Source organism: Lissotriton helveticus, chromosome 5_1 (assembly GCF_964261635.1).
Source record: "Lissotriton helveticus chromosome 5_1, aLisHel1.1, whole genome shotgun sequence".
Lineage (NCBI taxonomy): Eukaryota > Metazoa > Chordata > Amphibia > Caudata > Salamandridae > Lissotriton > Lissotriton helveticus.
The window spans coordinates 1479221158-1479244318 of record NC_136065.1 but is presented as its reverse complement, the minus strand read 5'-3'; the positions used below and the strand labels follow the sequence as shown (position 1 = coordinate 1479244318).

The 23161-nt window shown below is 52.5% G+C and overlaps 1 protein-coding gene across 1 annotated transcript in view; it reads right to left on the bottom strand.

Annotated features, from left to right (window-relative positions):
- CAPZA1 (capping actin protein of muscle Z-line subunit alpha 1) overlaps window positions 1-23161 on the bottom strand; it is a 341315-nt gene that overhangs the window by 110743 nt on the left and 207411 nt on the right. The window contains exon 4 of the mRNA XM_078644469.1: window positions 20805-20868. Within this exon, the coding sequence (XP_078500595.1) occupies window positions 20805-20868 (64 nt within the window). The remainder of the gene's footprint in view (window positions 1-20804; window positions 20869-23161) is intronic.

The window sequence follows — 23161 nt, the reverse complement described above, 5'->3', positions numbered from 1 at the left end:
TTTATAGATGTTAGTTAGTGGTAACTGCCCTAAGAAAGCCTGTAGTTTACTAATGAATTTGAGGGAAGAAATACCCACAAGGAAAAGCTACCTTCCAGGAAAGGAACTGGAAGGGGCATTAACAAAGGTTAGTCCCATAAGTCTCCCAAAGACCATGCTACGGTTCCATATAGGGTAGGGGTAGGGAAAGGAACTGGGAAGGGTAGGAACATAAAGGTTCAAAGGGTAGCCCCAGAAGTCTCCTGAAGACTATGCTAAAGTTCCATTAAGGGGTAGGGAGATGTAGGCGGTATAGCCTTTAAGACTTTCCCTCCATAAAAGCCTTAACTATTGGAAGACCTCAAGTGCCAGATCTTTAAGTTGAGCTGCTTGGGCTTTGAATGCCTGATCTGGTCTTAGCTGTGTGTGTGACAATGCAGCCAGAGCAGTAATTCCTACAGCGGGGAAGGGGGTGGAATCCAGAAGTAAGGAGTACCATGTTGTCTGGCCCAGGTGGGAGCCAACAAGATGAGTGTCAGGTTGTTTCATCTTCCTCAACACATACAGGAGGAGGGCAGAGAGGAAAAAAATAAAAGCGAAGGCAAAGATCCTTGACCAAATCATCCATAGTATATTGCCCATGGATTGTGGGTGAAGGTATCTGGAGGTGAAGTTTTGGCATTTTTAATTTTCAGGGGAGTCGAACAAGTCTCTTTGTAAGGTACCACTGTGCTGGAAGTACCTTTATAGGACTTGCAGGTGGAGTTCCCACTCGCCGACTATGTATACTGCTGAGCAGGTTCATAAAGTTGTTTGTGCATGTAGGACCCAAGGACTGATAGGGGTACAAGCCCATGGCTGACTCTGAATCCTTGTCTAGGTGTCAGGAAGAGTCATAAGGCGGTGGTGGCCCTGAAAGGAGCAATCCTTTGTGTCCAAGCTCAGGGCTTGATGCCAGATTCACGCTGGACCAGTGCTCTACCTCGGCAGGGGTCTGCCCTGCGCTGCCAGGATTACTGATGGGACGGAATCTCCACCCTCCTCAGCACCAGAAGAACTTTTTTCCCTTTATTTTGAGTTAAGGACGACGCCTGCTGATTCATCTTGCAATGAACCCTATCCCTTTGATGCCTTATGGTATTCTTTGAACAGAAGGAGAGGCAGACCTCTCAGTAGTCCTGGTTGGGGAGAGACATAAGTTACAAACATAATGGTAAGACCACAGACATATGGAATTGCACAGAAGGCAATGCTGGAAGGGCATCTGTTTCATCACCCCCTATCGATCTGCATACTCTGATGCGGAGGCCTGCGAGATCCAAGACATTGTGCATTGGGTTGTTTGTATCTTTGGAGGTACATGAGAAGGAGGGATATTGAATGGTCACCGAGAAGAGCACTGGTTATCCTGATGTGTAAGTATCAAAAACAAATGATGTGGGTATAAAAAAACATAGCGCCGAGCGAGTAAGCGTGCCGGGGTGTCGAGCGAGTAAGCGTGCCGGGGCGCCGGGCGAGGCACGGAGCGCAGTGGCAACCGGGCGAGGCAGAAGGCATAGAGTGATGGGGCAACAGAGTGATGGGGCAACAGAGTGATGGGGCAACAGAGTGATGGGGCAACAGAGTGATGGGGCAACAGAGTGATGGGGCAACAGAGTGATGGGGCAACAGAGTGATGGGGCAACAGAGTGATGGGGCAACAGAGTGATGGGGCAACAGAGTGATGGGGCAACAGAGTGATGGGGCAACAGAGTGATGGGGCAACAGAGTGATGGGGCAACAGAGTGATGGGGCAACAGAGTGATGGGGCAACAGAGTGATGGGGCAACAGAGTGATGGGGCAACAGAGTGATGGGGCATAGAGCGACATAGTCCAACTGCGGATGAGCGACTACATTCGCAGGTTATTTGCTGCCTCCTCTGAAGCACGGATGGAATCGGACCTTTGATGCGAAGCCCACTGAGGCTTCAGTTCTCACTGCAAAGCCCCCATGTGCCATGAGCAGGAGGGCAAGACTTTTTAAAGCCATTCTCACCAAGACCCCAGGATCGATAGCCAATTGTTGAGGTAAGGGAAGACGGATATATACTACCTACAAAGATGTGCTGCAATCACCATTACATTTTTTTGAACATCTGTGTGGCATTGGTGAGGTGAAGGGGAGGACAGAAAAATAAAAATTACCTTGGCCCAACTTAAACCGCAATACATTCCTGTGAGAATATCCAATTTCCAGGATCCAGGTTAGAGACCTTAGGCCAATAAAAACATCTTGAATGTATTAATTTTCAGGAAGACGTTGAGGGTGAAAGTTTAAAATAGGAAAAAGGGGTGTGTGGCCTGAGGCGTCAAGATGGCGATCGCACTCTAAGAGTGCTCCTAACCCCCCTCCGTCATCCGCCTCCATCCGCCCGTTACCTGCTATTTTTGCAGCCGTCCTTCGATCAGTGGCGAGTCTGCGACCCTCTGGCAGTGAACCAGCCCCGCTCCTCTGACCCTAAGTGCTGGGCCCGGTTTGGCCTTCCAAGTGCCACCAATTGATGTACCGCAGTTCGACCTACTGAGTTCGCCTGGGGCCCTGTGGAGCAGCACCCTTCCGGGGGGTTCCGCCTCCATCTCTGACTTCCCTCTGCCTTGGACTCAGCGGAGGACTGCGGCGGTGCTGCGGCTCTGCCCTGATCCTGCCTGGTTCGGCCAGGCCTGGCTGCCGCGCTCGGACGGCAGCGAGTGGGGGAGGATCTCGGGGCTCTGGGGTTCCCCGTTGGGCGTCTGGACCGCTGGGCCTAGACTCCTCCCGCCCTCTTCCTGGGAATGATTGGGCCAGCTGAGAGCGTGTGCCGCCCTCCCCTGGTGGGGCCTACGCAGACCCACGGGCATAGTGGCCTGCCCCCTGATTACTGCTGCAACACGAACCGGGGTGGCCTCCGGACCAGCTGGGGCTGGTGCACCTGGGGCGAGACGCATGCTTAGGCCTTTCCTCATTCAACGCCCTGGATGCAGCAGATGAGACTCTGAGGCGAGTTGGTCCCGGCTACCGGATCGGGTGGCGGTGTGTGGGGCTTTGACTGCAGTGGGAGAGACTCTGGACCTCTGCTGATGCGTGATCGTGGGGTGACCCCCCCTAGCCTCCCTGGTGCTGTTGAGTGGGGCTTGGAGGTGGGGGATCGGCCATCACGTCGGGTGGCGAGAAGGTGGGGTGACCTGGTCCCCCGCACTCCCTTCCTTTGCCATCCCTCTGTGCTCCCCCCCCCCCCCCATGCCCTCCCCGTTGTTGCTGAGCCTGCTTCTCCAAGTCTTTGCTGACCTGTCCCCAGAGCTGCCGGGTGCCCTGTGTGGAGCCTCCCTTGGCTCGAGTACCTGACCTGCCCTGGGCCTAACCCCACTCACCGCTGCAGCCCACGTGCGAGTGGCGGCCCAACTACCACTGCCAGGACATTTGGGCCAGAAGACGTGCACAATTCACTTATTGCCCCCCAGTGACGGCCCTGGTGGGTGAGGCCCATGGGTGGTGATCGGCCATTACACCAGGTGGCAGCGGGAAGGTTGCTCTAGGCGACCCCACCTCCCCTTCCTTTCTTTCTTCCTTCTGGGTTGCAACAAGTCTGTTTCCTTCCACACCCTGCTCCCTGCTGGGGGGTGCCTTCTGGGAGTCGGTAGGTGAGGCAGTGGAGGCCCCACCTACTCGGATCGGCCCGTGACAGAGGCGGAACCCAACACGGTCCTCGTCTCCTCCCTGACCCCCCACTTGCTTTGGATTACTCTCCGGGAAGTGAAATTATTGCAGCCGGACTTAGAGGCGCGATGGGGAACTGCTGTGGGGGCTGGTAATTGGCTTGGACAGATCGCCCCCCCACCTGAGCGCTCCAACCGGCTCTGGGGCTGGCTCGAGGCGCCGACTGGGTCTGGCTTCTCCTGAGAGCCTTTAGGGCGGAACTGGGTGCCCGGACCTGAGCATCGACGGCCTGGGTGTCTGAAACTTCCCCCTCCTCCCTCTGCAAGCAGTTGCCCACCCCCTCCTGGTGCTGAACGGAACTCTACTCCTGGCGGCGATGGGCAGAAATTGTACCCTGTAGAATCCTACCCCCCAACCCAAACCACAATGGATCAATTCACCATGTCGGACTAGGGCCCTGGAAACGGGACATCTAGTGCACCCGGCGACACTGGAGGTGATCTCTCTACCGTTCTTCAGGCGATCAGCACATCTCAGGCCTCTGATGAAAACAAAATTGGTGAGGGTGGCTCTCAGTCGCCAGGATCTGCGCAATGCCAAGGCGCGCATCACAGAGGCGGAATCCTGCATCTCCCCAGCTGAAGATGACATTGGCCAACTTAAGACCCAAGACCTTGGAGCTCCATCGAAGGGCTGAGGATGCCAAAAACAGGTCGCGGAGAAATAACTTTCACCTCTTAGGATTTCCAGAGGGGTGGAGCAAGGACACGCTGACACGTTTGTGGAAACTTGGGTGCGCTCCTGGATGCCCACGGAGGCCCTATCGACTTGGTTTGCTGTTTAACTAGCCCACCGCTCCTTGGCTCCCATACCTCCACCTGGAGCCCCTACCTGACCTATAATCCCGAGGGTCCTTAAATTCCAGGACAGCGATGCCATCCTCGGGGCGGCCAGGGCGCGGGGCCCTCTGCAGTTTCACAACAACCGGATCATGGTCTTTCCCGATTACACCAGGGAGGTGCAGGACCAGCGCCGCACCTACGACGAGGTCAAACAGAAACTTTGCAGCTTGGGTCTCCGACACTGTCTTCTCTTTCCGGTTCGGCTCAAGGTTATCTTTCAGGACAAGACTTTCTTCTTTGACAACCCGCAGGCGGTGTGGACCTGGCTCGTGGAGGAACGGCCACTCTTGAACCGACCAGTTTCTTCTCCCACCCAGCGGGTCCACCCGCAACCTCATCCAGCCTTCCCCAGAGGTGCCGGACTAGGTCCCGCAAGAAAAAAGACAGTCGAAAGGAGGCATCCCAGTCGCACGCCCTCCCACACTTCAACTCTGAGGTCCTCTTCTCCTAGCCAGACTACCTCATCGAGCGGTATTCCAGGGCCCATAATATTTTTTGCCGCGTCAAAGCAGACTCTGACCCGTCTAAGAATCCTGCGTTCCATGGATCCAACGAAGCCGAGGTTACTTGAGCTGTGCCACACAGCAGGATCTCTTCAACACATTCCCCGGAAGCTCCTACAATCTGACTGTTCTTGAAATTCCCATAAAAGGCGCAATCCGACTCTACTGCAGCCACCGGACATGTGAACTCCTCCATACTTCACTCACTTGTTTTATTTGCAGTCCCTGTTACATATTTGTCCCAACTATAATCGCAGCGGTTGACAAATCTCTTATCCTACTCCATGGAGGGGGGTCCATCTCTGCCATACTCGTGTCCTTCTAACCGTTTTAATTAGCGTTTAGCCTCATTGTGGGGTTGTTGTTTTGAACTGAACAGTTTATTTCTCTTTCAGGGCGACAGATGCTTCCTATTCAGAAGTGTAGGGTGGAAGGAGTTGGGGGGAGAGGGAAAGGGTGGGCATTGCCTCCCGACAGTTTTTTGCCCCCTACGGGCCGCGTTTTTTTGTTTTTGTTGGTAGCTTTGCATGCATGTCTGCCTTTGACGATGATATGAGGCTCACCAGAGTGCACACCTTCTGGCCAGTGGCCTCGGAGCGCCGTTTCCCTTGGGACCCGGGTCAACTCGCACTTGCATTCCCTCTCCCACACGTTACGCACCCCGATGACGCCCACTTTACATAGGGCCCTACACATCTTCTCCTGGAACGTCAATGGCCTACCAAACCATATAAACGTGCCGCCGTGCTGCGCAGTGCCCAGCGACACGCACCAGATATCCTGTTCCTGGAGGAAACACACCTGGGCTCACAATGTAGTTTCCTCGCCTGGTACGGGTTTGACAGGGTCTGGCACTCTTGTTTTACAAGGGGCTCCGGGGGGTGGCCATACTACTTCGAAGAGGGCTCCCCTTCTCCCTGACACCGGACGAAACGGACACACAAGGCCGCAACGTGGCCCTGAAGGGCATGATCGAGGGACACCCTCTCAGCCTCCTGTGTACGTACATTCCACCCGCCACCATGGCTTCTGCCCTCCATCGCCTCACGCTTGTACTCTCCTTTCCGGAGGGCTTGACGATTGATGGGGGTGATTTCAACACTGTCAACACTGTCCTGCAGCCCTTGCGCCACATGACAGGTGTTCCATCGCCCTCCCGCCTTGCCTCTGCAAAATGCCTATCTGACTTGTCCTCTGCCTTGGGCCTCTGCGATGCCTGGAGGGTGTGAAATCCTGCAAGGAACAATATACCCACACTTCAGCGGCCCACCACACCCACTCTCGTATTGACCTATTCCTGTTGCTGGCCGTAGACTGTCAATTTATGTCCGGGGCCACTGTCTTACCCAGGGCCATCTCAGAACATTCCCCCATCTCCCTCCGTCTCGGGCACTCACCTAGCGGCGCTTGTACGACGTGGTGGATGAATGCCTGGTTCCTACAAGATGCAGACTTTGTGGAATCCCTCGGGCAGGAATTGAAGAATTACTTCTTAACTAATACGGGATCGGTCTCCTCTACAGGAACACTGTGGGTGGCCAACAAGTCTGTGGTGCGGCAAGTGGCTAGAGGTTTGGTTCAAACGAAACCAAGGAACAGTCCACCCGACTTGTGCAACTGGAGGTCCAAGCAGCGCAGCTGGAATGTGCCCAAACCATTACTGATAGCGACGACTCCGATCTCCAGCTCGCACGGATTAGAGATGAGAGCTGCCAGATCTTGCAGAGTCTGCTAAAATGCTTTGGCGCGCGTATATGGTTGAGGCGATAAAAATGGCAAACTCCTCCACAACTTGGTGTCCTATCCCAGAGCCAATCACATAGTTCCCGAGACTCTGGATGAAAATGGGGTCCATCATGCCACTTCCCAAGCCATCGACCAAACGTTCACGGGCTATCATGCGGGCCTTTATACAGGCCGGCCCCCTCGGACCTCTCTGGCAATGTTGTTGGCCGAGACCAGGACTCAGACTCCCTGGATCTTCCCTTTACCCCAGAGGAGATACATGGGGCGATTTCACTGTTGCACTGTGGCAAAACGCCCGGGCCCAACTGTTACACCCAGGAGTATTCAGCGGCCTACCGGGACACATTGATCCCACACTTAACGGATTTATTTAAGCATGTAGTGGACAAAGGGTCCTTCCCGCCGGAGACTGATTTGGCCACAATTGTTGTCATCTCGAAGACACAGCCACCCTCCGTTGCATTTGCGGACTACCGCCCCATCTCACTTATCAATACGGAGGTCAAAATCTTCGCTACTGTGGTGGCCCAATGACTCCGCCCCCATTAACAAGAGCTGGTTCACCCAGATCAATGCGGCTTCATGCCTGCCCGAGGTATTACGCATTGCATAAGCCGCCTCCATATCGCCCTCGCACATCGCCACCACCTCACCCCGTATCGGAGCTACCTTGAGGATGTGTTGGAGAGGATGGGTTTCGGGCCCCCGTTCCGACGCCTTATCCAGGTCCTCTACTCGGCTGGCAAGGGTCCTTATTAATGGCGTGGGCTGCCCGCTCTCACCGCTTCTATTTGCATTAGCAATGAAGCCCCTGGCCTCCCTCATCCGCCAGGATCCCCTTATCCATGGTTGGGCCTGTGATCCGAACGAGGTCGACCAAATTGCCCTGCATGCCGACGACGTCCTCCTTTACCTGGCAGATCCAGAGAGCTCTGGCCCACGATGCTTAGACGCCCTATCTGCCTTCGAATGGGTATCCGGCTCACACTCAACCCGGCGAAAACCACACGGGTCCCCCTACACTCGTCCCGGGCACGCTTCGACTGGCAGACAACCATTCCCTTGCGCAGGCAGTCATTTAAGTACTTGGGGGTATAGGCCCTTCTCCCGGAAATTGAGTGGGCCCTGAACTTCACACCCCTGGTCACTAGGGCCAAGGCGGACCCCAGGAAATGGCAATCGCTCCCTCTCAACCCCCTTGGCTGGAGTGCCCTTTTTAAAATGATGGTCCTTCCCCACTTCTTATACATCTTACAAAACATTACCATCCATCTCCCGGGTGGTTTTGGGAACTGGACCGGGTCCTCACCCACTTTTTATGGGGAGGAAGGAGGCCACAAATGTCCCTAGCCCTGACGGAGGCCTGGGGGTAACCAATCTTCAACTCTATTACCTGGCCACGAGGCTAATCGTGATCCACGACAGGTTCACGGGCGGCTGGTCTGACCCTGCGTATCGGGTGGAAATCATGTCAATGGACTCCGCTCAAATCCAGGCCTACCTGTATGGAAACCCCGTGCCACAGGCTCTTCCCCCCCTGCCACTAGAGCTGTGATTATGGCCTGGCGGGCTGCATTCCCCCACGTGAAGTGGGATCAGAAACTCACCAGACAGACGCCTCTGTGGTGTGGGGCTTGGCTTGAGGTGGTCTCGGCTCTCCAAGACTTCCGTCGATGGGACCATATCGGGATCTTGCTATTAGGAGACGTCTGGGTTGGGGACCATGTGAGATCTTTTCAGACCTACAACACCGCTACTCCCTCTACTCCTCCCAGTTTTACAAATACTTACAACTAAGACACGCCCTCCACACCCACATTTCGTATCTCACTCCATCGCGCTGCAGCCACGCTCCGGCGGTCTTTTATCACATGGTATGGCAATGTCCAAGCCTTGCACCGTTCTGGGCGGGGGTGGAACGTGAGCTTACACAAACCCTATGTTGAGAGGTCCCCCACGACCCGTTGTGCCTGCTCCTGGGGGTGTTCGACTGCCTCGATGGATCCCAGGCCGATAAGCGCTTCCTAGGAACGCCAATAGCGGTGGCAAAGCGCGATTATTGCGGCGCTCTGGTCCCAAGCAAAGCCACCTAATATGCGGAAATGGAGACAGGGAGTGGACTGGTGTGAAGCCCAAGAGGAACCCCTCTTCCAGGCCAGAGGATGCCCCGAACTTTTTGGTAAACTATGGGGCAAATTGTTCAACTTACTGCCTGTTTGGGTGTGTCGGGTACGTGAATATTTGTGAACACGTGCTGTATTCAAACCATCAGTGCCTTACAAGTCTGTCGCCTTTTATCGTTTGTACGGTATTTAAATAATGTGCCTGAAATGCTACCATGTATTGCTGTTCTCCAAAAAATCCAATAAACTTGATTAAAAAAAATAAGTACATCGGAAGAAGGCCTCTGTCCTCCTTCCGCACCGGGAATTAAGAGGAAAAACATCCAATCCCTGTTTCCGAACCAAGAAGCTTCTCTATGGCTTTTGTGCAAAGGAGCCTGGGCTTCCTGCCACAGAATGGAGAATGAATATGCTACTTACCAGTATGCATCTGTTCTTGGCATGTAGGGCTGCTGACATTCAAATCTATACCATAGATCGCCGCCTAGTGTTGGGTCCGGATGATTGCACATTGTTGTCCTGGAAGAGTCTTCGAAGTATCACGAGATAGGTGGCTCCTCCCCTGGACTACAGTGCGCATGGGCATCAACTCCATCCCCAGATTGTTTTTAGCCATTGTGGCGAAGATGGAGTGTAACAGTGTGAGCGATGACCATGCTAATAGTAAGTTTGAATTCTGCAGCCGCTACAGGCGCCGGGGAGGAGGGCGGGCGATATGAATGTCAGCAGCCCTACATGCCAAGAACAGATGCATACTGGTAAGTAGCATATTCAGTTCGAGGCATGTGGGCTGCTGAATTCATATCTATAGCATAGAATATATAGCAGTCCCTCCATTAACGGCGGCCGCCTGTGCCAGCTGCAGACGTTTGAAAAAGTGTCTTAAGAACAGCCTGCCCTACAGCTGCTTGGAGTGCACATCTACACAGTAGTGTTTAGTAAATGTGTGTGGTGTAGACCATGTGGCTGCTCTACAAATGTCTTCCAAAGGGATATTACCAAGGAAAGCCATGTTGGCCCCCAACTTGCGGGTTGAGTGGGCTCTGGGGGGGACCGTTAAAGTGCGCTTAGCCTTGTGATAGCAAATTTGAATACACTTAACGATCCACCTGGCTATACCTGCTTTGGAAATGGGGTTGCCTTTGTGCTGGGCCGAAAAGGCAACAAAGAGTTGTTGTGTCTTCCTAAAATCTTTGGTCCTATCGATGTAGTACATCAAAGCTCGTTTGACGTCAAGAGTGTGGAGCATTCTTTCGGCTACTGTCTCTGGGTTTTGAAAGAACGCGGGCAGTTCAATGGTCTGATTGACATGGAACTGTGAAACCACCTTAGGAAGAAATTTAGGGTTAGTGCGCAGCACCACCCTGTTCGAGTGAATTTGTATGAATGGCTCTTGGACAGTGAGCGCCTGGAGCTCACTAACGTCGCAGAGGCGTAATGGCTATTAGAAAAGCCACTTTCCATGTTAAAAACGGAACCTCGCATGAATGCAGAGGCTCAAAAGGTGGGCCCATCAGCCTGGTGAGGACCACATTAAGGTTCCATACAGGAGCTGGCGGGGTCCTGGGAGGGATGACCCATTTCAGTCCTTCTAGGAAGGCTTTAATGGCAGGCACTCTGAAAACGGAGAGATGCTGCCTGTTTTGGAGATAAGCTGCTATGGCGGACAAGTGTATCCGAATGGAAGCATATGCCAGTTTGCATTTGTAAAGATGTAACAAATAACAGATGATGTTGTGAGTGGATGCATCTAGCGGGTTGATGTGTTCTGTACAGTAAATGACAAACCGCTTCCATTTTGCTGCATAGCAAGCTCTGGTGGTGGGCTTTCTTGCCTCCCGTATGATATCCATGCAGTCGGGAGGCAAGTTATGGTAGCCAAATTCTAAGACTTCAGGAGCCAGATCGCCAGGTTGAGCTGTTGCGGGTCTGGGTGCTGAATGTCGCCATGGCTCTGCGTCAAAAGTCTGGGCGTGAGGTGCAGCCTTTGATGCGATACCACGGAGAGTTCTAGAAACGTGGTGTACCATGGTTGGCGTGCCCACGTTGGAGCAACCAGGATGAGTGTCATCGAGTGTTGCTTTAGCTTTCGTGCCACCAGCGGTATGAGAGGTGCTGGGGGAAAAGCGTACGCAAATCTGCCTGACCAGTTCATCCATATCGCATTGCCCTGCGACTGTGGGTGAGGGAACCTGGCGGCAAAGTGTTGGCATTTTGCGTTTTCCCTTGTGGCAAACAGGTCTATCTCTGGATGACCCCACTGCTGGAAGTACGGGTGGAGTACTGATGGATGTATCTCCCACTCGTGCATTTGGTGGCTGTACCTGCTGAGCAGATCCGCCATCTGATTGTCCTTGCCCGGGAGGTGTTCCTGAGGAAGATGTTTCTCTGAATGGCCCACTTCCACATGCTCTGAGCCAGATGAGACAACTGTGGAGAGTGTGTACCTCCCTGCTTCTGAAAGTAGTACATGGCTGTCATGTTGTCCGTCTGGATCAACACGACTTTGTTGCACAGATGTACTTTGAATGCCTTCATCACCATGAAGATTGCCATCAGCTCTAGGTGGTTGATGTGCATCTTCTTTTGCTGTGACATCCATAGTCCCTGCACTGTGTAGTGGAGCACATGAGCTCCCCAACCCTGGAGAGATGCGTCCGTTGTTAGGATAAGTTGTGGCACAGGCTCCTGGAACGGTCGGCCCTTGCAAAGGTTGTGTGGATTCCACCAATGCAGAGAGTTGTATGCCCGACCGGTCACCAACACTAGGTCCTTTAACTGTCCGTGAGCCTGATTCCACTGACGAGCCAAGCACTCTTGAAGCGGACGCATACGTAGCCTCGCGTGCGGGACTATGAAGATGCAGGAGGCCATCATGCCCATCAACTGCATGAACACTCTTGCTGGAAGCGAGTGTTGCGGTCTGAACTTCTGGATGAGCGACTGAATGCTGTTGATCCTCACAGAATTCGGCTGAGCCGTGGCCGCCAGAGTATTTATCGTTGCGCCCAGATACTGCCGCACATGGGCTGGCTGAAGGTGCGATTTGGGATAATTTAGTGAGAATCCCAGACTGTGAAGAAGGTGAATGGTGTGTGACATGTTGGTGGCGCACAGCTGTGCCGACTTCGCTTGGACAAGCCAGTCGTCCAAATAAGGGTAAACGTGAACGTTCTGCCTCCTGAGGTGCGCAGCCACTGTCGCCAGGCATTTTGTGAATACCCTGGGCGCCGTGGTCACTCCGAAAGGTAGGACCTTGAACTGATAATGCCGACCCTGAATGGTGAATCTGAGGTATTTTCTGTGTGATGGATGTAGTGGAATGTGAAAGTATGCATCCTTGAGATCCAAGGTTGCGAGGAAGTCTCCCTGGTTGAGCAACGGAAGAACTTGCTGCAGCGTTAGCATGTGAAAGTGTTCTGAGAGAATATACTGGTTTAAGGGTCTGAGGTCTAGAATGGGTCTGAGGGACCCGTCCTTCTTCGGGATTAAGAAGTACAGGGAGTACACTCCTGTGCCTTCTTCCTCCACCGGCACGAGCTCGATTGCCCCTTTTTGCAGCATGACAAGTACCTCCTGCTGCAATAAGTGCAAATGCTCTGTGGACATAGGACGGTGTTTTGGTGGCATGTTGGGTGGAGTGGATGTTCACTCTAGACAATAACCGAATTGGATAAGTTTGCTGACCCACCTGTCTGTGGTGATGGATTTCCAGACTGGCAGGAACTGCTGGAGTCTCCCCCCCCCCGACAGGTGTTGTGTGGTCGGGGGGCAGGGGCAGGACGTCACTGCTTGGTGGTGGCAGAGAAACGGGAGTGGTTATTTCCACGGCCTCTGACTTTGGCACTGTTGCCCCGATAGCCGCCTCTACTCTGCTTGGTGTAAGATGACTGCGCCCCACTTTTAGTGTATTGCGTTTGCTGGGACATCTGGCCTCTGGAAACACCTCTATTGCCTGAGCGACGAAAAGTATTGCCCCGAAACTGTTGGGACTGGAGAGCTCCCATAGACTTTGCAGTCTCAGTATCCTTCTTTATTTTTTCCAGTGTGGCATCCACGTCAGGACCAAACAACCTATCAGGGTTGACCGGCTGATTGAGGATGGTGGTTTGTATCTCCGGTTTGAAACCGGAGATTCTGAGCCATGCCCGACGTCTCAACATCACACTGGTGTTAATGGCCCTGGCCGCGGTGTCCGCCACGCCCAGTGCACATTTAATAGAAGCGTTGGAGATAAGCTTCCCCTCCTGAAGGAGCATTTCCGCTGCCTCTTTATACTGATCGGGTAGATGTTGTAGCAGGGTCTCTAGTGTGTCATAGTGCGCCCTGTCATATCTGGCCAAGAGTGCCTGAGTGTTTGAGATACGCCAGATATTGGCTGCTTGAGCCGCCACCCTCTTCCCTGATGCCTCCAGCACTTTAGATTCCTTGTCTGGGGGAGGAGCATCACCAGTTGTTTGTGAATTCGCCCTCTTCCGGGCATTAGAAACGACCAGAGAGTCCAATGGCAACTGGCCCTTGATGTAGGTCGGGTCGCCAGGTGCCAGCTTATATATATATTTTTCAATTCTAGGGTTGACCACCCTGGCACGTGTGGGTTCTTTAAAGATGTCCGCAGCGTGTTTGAGAACCCCTTTCAACATTGGGAGAGTTTTGACAGTTTTTTCTGCTGTGGAAAAGGTATCAAAAAGGAAGTCCACGTCAACAGGGTCAGCGTGCATCTGGACGTCGTGGTTTGTAGCCGTCCTCTCAATGAGAGCATTAAATGCCGCAGAATCCTCAGTAGGAGAGGTTTTGACATTGTACACCTGAGTGTCCGGGGCAGTTTGCGGATCACCTGGGTCCCCTGCATCTGCCCAAGAGTCCTGGTGATCCTCAGGATCAGTGTTGGCAGGAAAGTTATACTGTTCGTCCTCATCTTCCCCAGCCTCCACATCTGAGTAAGTGGGTGAGGGTGTAGCAACTCTTGGAGTTTGTGGAGCAAGTGGCTCAACCAGAACCGGGGAATCCGTAGAAGGCTACTTGCGCTTCAAAGGAATCGTGTAGGACTCCAAAGACTGCGTCGCCGTGATCTTTCTCTTGTAGAGGGTAAGTTTACCGGTGTCGGCGTCGATAAAGTGTTCCGACTGTTCCTCCACCAAGGGTTGTCGATGCTTCAAGCTCACAAGCTGTGGAGAAGGCTTCGACCCAGCAGACCCTTGCACGGGCGCGTTGGTGACCGACCTTGGTGCGAAGGCCTTCGGTGCCACCTTAGGCGGTAACGTAAACAGGAGTGGCGTGGAAGACGTTGGCGTCTTGGCAGCCTGCTTAGGGGTGGAAGCATCCTTCGGAGCGACCGCGGAAGCCTTGTTCCTGATGCGTTGCAGTGAGTCCGACACCTGCTTCGTAAAGGAAGCGGACGGTTTCGTCGACCCGACAGACGTCTTCGGTCCACCAGCGTGTGAAGACTCCAGCGCCGATGTCTTGCTCTTCTCCAGCTGAGGCACAGGAGCAGCTTTCTTAGGTGCGCCGTGTCCTCCATCCGCGCCGACGGCCTTCGGCGCCGACGACTTCGGGTCGGCGGCCTGGACTCCCGGGGTTGGGGCCCCAGTCTTTGGCTCGACGCCCTTCTTCGGTTTTGGATCGACGCCCTTGACCGACTTCGGCTCGACGGCTTTGGTCGATTTCACCGGGTCGACAGCCTTCTTCGGCTTCGGCTGCCCCGACATATCGGAAGACGAGGAGGCGGCCAGAGGGACAGACGTCTTCTGTTTCGATGGCGTCTCCATCACTTTCGGTTTCGTTGACACCGAGGGTTTCACTTTCGGTTTCGTTTTTACCACCGGCGGCTCCGCAGAAGTGTCCGTAGCCGGGCCCGTAGGCGAGGCCGTGGATTTGGGTGCAAGGTCTTGGGTAAGGCCGTGTGGCGATCCCGCGACCTGAGCCTTAGTGATTGTTCGAACGGGGCATAGCTCTTCGCCTGAGCTATCTTCCATGGCCCCATAGGCCTCATTGTCGTCTCCTACCTCGTCGACGACTTCTTCTGCATCGAGCGTTTCGACGTCCGCGTCGTAGTCGTAGTCTATCTCCTCCGCAGTAGGTGAAATCTGCAGATGAACTTCTTGGTCGTCTGCTTCTTCTCTCTCGAAGCTGTCCACCGGTGCCGGGGCCGACTGCTGGGCCTCCAGGCGCGCCACGCGCCGAAGTCGAATAGTCTTCTTCGATCGGAACCGGGAACAAGCCATACAGTTGGCTTCATCGTGGTCCGGCGACAGTTACTTGTTGCACACCGGGTGGACGTCGATGTGTGGATACTTCGATCCACACACGGGACATTTCTTGAACGGGCTCCGTTCCATGATGTGTAGTGGAAAGCCTTGTTGCGTCGACTGGGCCTCGAGCACCAAAGAGTCACGCGACTCCTCGGGACGTCCGACTCTGGAACTGAGACGGAACAGAGTTGGGCACCGAGCGCAAAAACAATACCGACGGTATAGGAAAAAGCCTTCAGGCCTTAAGAAAAGTCTATATCGATTCCGAACTGGAGATCACGAATATACATCCGAACCCAATGGCGGAAAAAAACAATCTGGGGATGGAGTCGATGCCCATGAGCACTGTAGTCCAGGGGAGGAGCCACCTATCTCGTGATACTTCGAAGACTCTTCCAGGACATCAATGTGCAATCATCCGGACCCAACACTAGGCGGCGATCTATGCTATAGATATGAATTCAGCAGCCCACATGCCTCGAACACAGTCTTCTGAAAGCCACTCTGATGAGAGTGGACTACATAGCAGAACTGACAGGACTGGTAGGGTGAAATTCTGTTGAATAAAGTGGGTTACACATTTGTCAGAAACGTCAGTACTTCTATGTGTGGAGGTGATAACCTACCTTGACTCTGAGGATGGCAATTTGTTTTAGAGGGTAAGCATAAGTGTATTGAGGGCTGCAGCAGGAGACTGGTCAGTACATTGCGGGCTTGGATGTAAAGGTGTGGATCCAAAACCCTGCACTTAAAAGGACTGGGGGCTCTAGGGGAAGCAGAAGAGTTTTGTCACAATAAAATAGATTGAACCGGTTAGGTCTTCCTGACGGCTCTACCTGTTACAGCATCACTAACTGACTTGGAAAGGTTAGGTTGCTTCAGGACAAGTCTTTGAATCGGCTGCTCTGTATGAGATCCGGACAGAAAGGGAGCCTTGACATCCCCGCAACTTCTCTGCTTAAGAGTGGCGGTATGAACAAGAATCCAGCTTCCTCTTGAGTTTCTTCTTCTTCGATTAGGATTTACCTGAAGATGTGTAGTGGGAGAAGGAGCTATCGCGGTAACAGCCTTCAGTGCAGGACTGTGTCCACGCCCTTGACTGACATTAAACTGGTCTTACGCAACTTTCATCAATGTTCAGAGAAGTAGAGTTTGACTTTGCGCTTCTAGATCTACTTAGGATTCATCTGGGAGCTGTGGTGACGGGACTGAGTTGTGCAACATGGCTAAACACCAGAGACATAACTTTTGGGGTCTGTCAGACAGCGGTTTGTGAGACCTTGTGTCAGCTGACCGGCGGGGAGAAGGCAAAGATAGAGGGTGCTTCTCCTTGTGCTTCAACTTACCCGAAGAGTGCAAACACTTGGACGAGGTGTGGTGACTCCGCGACCGGTCTTGAGACCGTCCCCTTGAGTGAGACCAGTAGTGACGTGGAGCAGACTAAAGGGCCTCCAAAAGCTTTCATGCCCGCTCCCGCAAAAACTTCAGCTTTCTGGCCCGACAATGGGAGCACGCCTTCGGATCGTGGTCACGCTCCAGGCACCAGAGGCACACAAGGTGCGGGTCGGTCGCGGACATCAGCTCGTGACAGGAGTCACAAGGCTTGAAGCTGGTCAGACGATGTGACATCCCTCGCGAACCAGGAGTCAAAGACTTAAAAAAAAAAAAGGAGGCTGACAAAAGTTGAAAAAAGTTTAGAAAAAAAATGACTAAGGGACAAGCATTTCCGGATCTGCGCTAGGCTGGCGCGGAAAATGAAAGAACTGACATCAGTGCGCAGAGGCAGCGTCTAAGTAGGCAACGCATCGTCATCCCGGTGACCGCAACGCAGACGACGGATGCAGAGTCCACCTACGCCACCAACCAACGTGCAGGTGTACTGCTGAAGAAAAATGCTCCAGCTTGGGGGTAATCCTAAGGTAAGGAATCTATAACTAATAGTCTCTTTCAGATTGCTCTAATAGCTTTACACCCCACCGTAGCTTGCTGGGCTATACCAAGAACGAATGGCCAGCCATAAAAGTAAGCCTTCGGCTTGGGCCTTTAACGGTGGAGCAGGCCTTTAAGGCTCGATTAGCCTGCTATGTCAGGCTGTGAAGCTGTATTACTTTTATAGAGCGAAAAAAAATTACAGATAAAAAAATACATTGTCCCGTATGTCTATTTCTCAGTCTTACTTAGTTTTTGATTCCTTAACGCCTTCGCCGCGGCGGATATTCCTCTGCGGTGCTGAAAAAAGTGACGCGTGCTCGGTTTGGACAGCCCCGGGCCGTCCGATGCACACACCCACTGTAACGTCCAACGGCCGAGGGGCACCCGACGCATGGAAGGTGCGATTAGTTTCTTTAGGAAATCAGTGCGCAATCTACATAAATATCTCCTTGCTGAATTTGGTATTTTGTACACTTCCAGAAATGTAAAGCTTTCTGGGTTCACACATGGGTTTTACACCACAAGCTGGTCTAAACCACAAAAATCCATCATTTGTAGGAGCGCGCTACTCACCCGTGAGGGTCTCAAGGTGCTAGAAGGGGTGGGGGTGACGCAGCTACTGGTCGAACAACCAGGTCTTGAGGAGTCTCTTGAAGGTCGGCAGGTCCCGGGTCTTTCGCAGGTGGATGGGGAGGGTGTTCCATGTCTTGGCGGCGAAGTGGGAAAACTACCTGCCCCCGGTGGTCGTTTGGCGGATGCGTGGGACGGAGGCCAGGGTGAGGTCAGAGGAGCGAAGCTGGCGGTTCAGGGCGTAGAAAGTAAGCTGTTCGTTGAGGTAGGCTGGTCTGGCGATGTGGAGAGCTTTGTGCGCGTGGGTGAGGAGCTTGAAGGTGATCCTCTTGTTGATCGGGAGCCAGTGCAGGTCTCTTAGGTGGGTGGTGATGTAGCAGTGGATTCAGAGGACGAGGCGTTCGGAGGAGTTTTGTATGCTTTGGAGTTGTTTCTGGAGTTTGGCTGTGGTTTTCGCGTAGAGGGCATTGCCATAGTCCAGCCTGCTGCTGACGAGGGCTTGGGTGACCGTCCTTCTGGTTTTGGTGGGAATTCATTTGTAGATCTTGCGGAGCATGCGGAGGGTGTTGAAGCAGGAGGAGGAGGAAACCGCGTTGACTTGCTGGGTCATAGAGAGCCTTGAGTCCAGGTTGACTACCAGGTTGCGCACGTGGTTGGTAGGTTTCGGGGCAGCACCCAGCGTGGCCGGCCACCAGGAGTCGTCCCATGCAGTGGGGGTAGAGCCAAGGATGAGGACCTCAGTCTTATCCGAGTTCAGTTTCAGCCGCTCGTATTCATCCATTCTGCGACGGCCTTCATTCCCTCGTGAAGGTTGGACTAGGCTGTGGCTGGGTCCTTGGTGAGGGAGAGGATCAGCTGGGTGTCGTTGGCGTATGAGATGATGTTGAGGTGGTGCGCTCGGATGATGTCGGCGAGCGGTGCCTTGTAGATGTTGAAAAGGGTCGGGCTGAGGGATGATCCTTATGGTATGCCGCAGATGATTGTGGTGGCCTCGGATCTGAATGAGGGGAGGCGGACTCTCTGGGTTCTGCCGGTGAGGAGGTGATCCAGTTCAGGGTTTTGTCATGGGTCCCTGCGTCGTGGAGGCGTGTGCGCAGGGTGTGGTGGCAGACTGTGTTGAAGGCAGCCGAGAGATCTAGTAGGATCAGGGCCTCTGTTTCGCCATTGTCCAGCAGGGTCCAAATGTCGTCTGTGGTGGCGATGAGGGCGGTTTCGGTGCTTTGGTTGCTGCGGAAACCGGATTGGGATGGGTCCAGGATGTTTTCCTCCAGGAAGTGGGTGAGTTGTCAGTTTGACTTGTCTTCTCAATGACTTACGCCGGAAATGGGAGCGGGGAGATGGGTCGAAAGTTCTTGAGGTCCGCTTTGGGCTTTTTGAATAGGGCGTTGATTTCGGCGTGTTTCCAGTTCTCCGGGAAGGTGGCGGTTTCGAAGGAGCTGATGATGATGATCTTTCGGAGTTGGGGTGCGATGATGGCGTTTGCCTTGTTGAAGATGTGGTGGGGGCAGAGGTCGGAGGATGAGCCGGAGTGTATGGTGTTCATCATTTTGATGGGGTCTTCGTCGTTGACGTTGTTCCAGGAGAGCAGGAGGTCGGTGTGTTTGGAGGGCGTTGAGTCAGGGGTGTCGGTGTCTGGGTGTCCTTGGTGTCTGGGTGTCGAAGCGGTCTTGGATGTCTGCGATCTTGCGGTGTAAGAAGGTGGCGAGGGAGTTGAAGAGTTCTTGCGACGGCGGGATGTCGGAGCTGGAGTTGGGGAGGCGAACTCTTTCACGATGCTGAAGAACTCTTTGCTGTTGTGTGTGTTGTTGTCGAAGCGTTCCTTGAAGAAGGTCCTTTTTGTGGATCGGCTGAGTTGGTGGTGCTTGCGTCTGGCGTCCTTAAGGGCCGTGTCGTTGTCTGGTCTTGGCGCCACTGCTTCTAGAGTCTTCGGCAGGTTTGCTTGGAAGTCTGGAGGTCGGCGTTGAACCAGATGGCTCTGGTGTTGGTGCGCCTGTTTGAGGGTTTCCTGAGCAGGGCGAAGGTGTTGGTGCAGTTGTCGATCCATTGTCTGAAGTTGCGGGCCTCTGCGTTGGTGTCCGTAGACTCGGATGGAGGGTCTCAGGTGAGGGTGGTGATGAGCTGGTCTTCGTTGACTTTGTTCCACCCTGACCCTTTGAGACTGTCAGATCAGAGTAAAATACAGAAAATTGCCTGAGGTCCAAACTTTTATATTTCCTCTTTCCCGAAGGATTACCAAGAAGTGTTGGATTTAGCCAGTAAGGGTGATCTTCACATGGATTAGAAAGGGTCCCAGTTGGGCGGTCTCACTTTCAACTGTTAAATGATGCAGTTGTGTGCCTTACTTTTAAGAGCCTGTATTTAGCCATTGATTGTTCAGTATAAAATCTAACATCTCCAGTGAGAAAGGGCTACCTTTGCCTTGAACAACTGACAATTTAAAAAAAAAATTGTAGACTGTGTCATGATGGCAATATATAAATGCAGCTGGTACCTATTGCCAAGGTAGACCATACAGTGTATATGTGGGTCAAACACTGCATAGTCCTAGTAGCACCAGAAGGATGGCAAAGTCAGTGTATTTGGGCCTAGACTTCCTTAGCCGAGGGAAGTGTTTAGCTTCCTGTACAGTACTACTAAGCACAACAAATGCAGGTTGAAGTCCAAAAACAGAAATGCCTTTACCACTCCTGTTCTTAAGCTCAAAAGAATGAATCCCTAGACTGACACTACATAAGCACATTAGTCATAGGTCATGTGAAGAATTTAAATTTATAGACAATAGGATTCGTACTATGTGTTTTGAATTTTCTCACTTATATCGTGACGCTCTACAATGTGTATATCATTGTAAAATTATGAGGGTGCAGATGTTATGATTGTCACAATTTCAGAATGTAAGCTTGCAGCCAAGTTTCTTAGATACATATTGTGACAATGTTAATAAACAAATTTATATTTAAGATCAAAGTGGGGTACTTGTATATGTGTGCTATGTGTGGTATAAATGAAATAGTTAAAGAAAAGGAGAGTCAAAAGTGGGGAAAGGGAAAAAAGGGAGATTAATTAAAGAGAAAAGATCAAACACAAAGGAACTACCTAAATAACTACATTAATGTATTCTTACCTGGTCATCATATCCATCAATTTTTGCTGGAGTGAACTGATCCATGTTGTACTGCGCAAATGCACTGCAGAAGAAAACAGAACACATTTTAAATAAACAATACATGTTCCGCTGAGTACTGGTCACCAGACATACGCTTCTGCTAAATGTAAATGGGCCTTATAAAGAACTTGCAGGTAAAAAAAAACATTTTCAAAACCTGAATTGTGCAAATTGTTGTTACTGCACAACAACTTTTCTGACACAAATAGTGAGAATAGGTTGTGGAACTTAAAAATACAAGTTATTTAATTATGAAAACGCACACTGATTCAATAAAAAGCACAATAAAAAATTCATGGAACACTCACACTCTTACCATTTGCATTGCAATATCGGTTGCAATTCCCATTGCTGTCAGGATCCAGAGATCTGGTCATCAAATTGACCTGCTTTCAGACCTTCTGCAAGCCTGCTGCCATTGAAAATACTGGTTTGGAGCCAGCGCTTAACTTCAGTATTCAATTCTATGTCAGGACTGGAGGCGAGGATTATGCCTTCTTTCTCCACTTTATTCCCAACAGCAAAGATAAAACAAAAACTACATTTCCCATGAAACCCAGGGAAAATGTAGTTGAACAAGAAAACCAGCAACACCTGGCAACAGCCAATGGCAAACACAGTCCAATGTCCAATCAGGGTCCTGGAAACCCCTACATAGTCCTTTCACAGTGTCCTCTCTTCCTCTTTCTACGCTGTTGCACAGCGAGATAAGTACCTTCATTGTGTTTTCCCTTGACATTACCGTTTTAAGGGTTTAGCTGCTTTGTTAACTTTGCGCGGTGTACACGTCTTATGTTTCGCGCCGTATTCGGCTTGTGAAAAGTTTTGTTTCGATTGTAGCTTCCTCTCCCACAGCGGGGGCCCCGCGTGGAGAGGGGGAGCCGCGGTTACGGGTTTTCCCGTACCTACGCGGTGTGTACTGGCTTGGCTCCCTGGTCCTCCCGCCCTTAGAGGGCACGCGTGTGGGGCCGACGCTGCGCGACGTTTGTTCTCTTCAGAAGAGGTTTAAACGTCTCGCGCGCGAGTCAGTTTGGAAGCCCCGGCTGAGGCAGAACGCCGTTGAGGTGTATTGCGGTGCAGTTTGTACGTTTACCACGTTTTTTTGTGCCCACGCTCTACCACTGGTTTTCTGTGTGAGCCAGCAGAGCCTGTATCTGCAGCGTTCGCTGTCCTACGCCTATTGGTCTGTATTGGAGGGCACAGAAAGTTAAGGGACATTACCCAGCCGGCTGCCCTGCATAAAGAGGGTTGAAACCCTTAGAACAGCGGTCCTCCGCTGCCTGAAGTGTGGGCTGCCTCCCAGCCTTGCTGAGCCTTTCCCACCCAGGCCAGGGATATACCTCCCTTTTTCGTCTCCCCAATGGAGTACTATGATGAATATCAGGAGGAAGAGGCGGACCCTCTTGCTGACATGCCCTAGGGAGATGCCTTTTATGAGGCAGTGGATACTTCCGTCTATAGGGCGGTGGACCAGGTCATTTCGCCCCTCGAGGACAGGTTGACACGCCAAATTGACCAGGCTTTTGCGAAACTTTCTCAACAGCTGGCCCCTGCTCCATCCCAGACCCCAGCTTTCCAAGATTCCTTCGGCTCCCCTCCACCTAAGCGTTGCCATGAATCGGGCATGGATGGGGATGCTTTTGACAGATTGCGACAGGCCTTTATGGCCAGCAGGCCTCAGCCTATCCCTCCCCCATCAGTTCCACAACCGTCTCCCTCTTCGAACCAGGTTCCCCCACCAACGGCACCCGTCCTTCCCGGGACGTCCCAAGAGCCCCCTAGCACAGCAGACATGTTAGATCCCAATTATATCGTCCACCCTACATCTTCAGAGTGGTCCCCGGCCGATAAGGTAGCAGCTTATGTAGCCGCCCACATCCAACGCCCTTTTGAGAAGGAGGCTCGCAACTGTTTGCAGGCGGAATGTCCACGCCCTTCCCTTGATGACAAAGTGGCCCTTACTCCAGAAATTGATTCCAGGATGGGCACCTTTCTACAGAAATTTATTAGAGACCCTAAGAAGGGCATTGATAGATCTTGGCGGGCGTGCCAGGATATACTCCTGGACGCTTTGGGGCCGATCACCAAAATTCTGGATATGGCCGAAGAAGCCAAGGAATCTGGTTCCATCATTAACCCCGAAACCCTTTCGGGCTGGGCTCAGCGAGTGTTGATTTTTATGGGCAATGCCAACTGCGCCCTGTCTACAGAACGCCGCCGATCGCTTATCAAAATCGACCCGAAGTTGGGTGATTTGGCGGATTCAGAGGCGGGGGCTGTCGCCCAAGGGGGCCTGTTTGGTGAGCCTTTTGTCA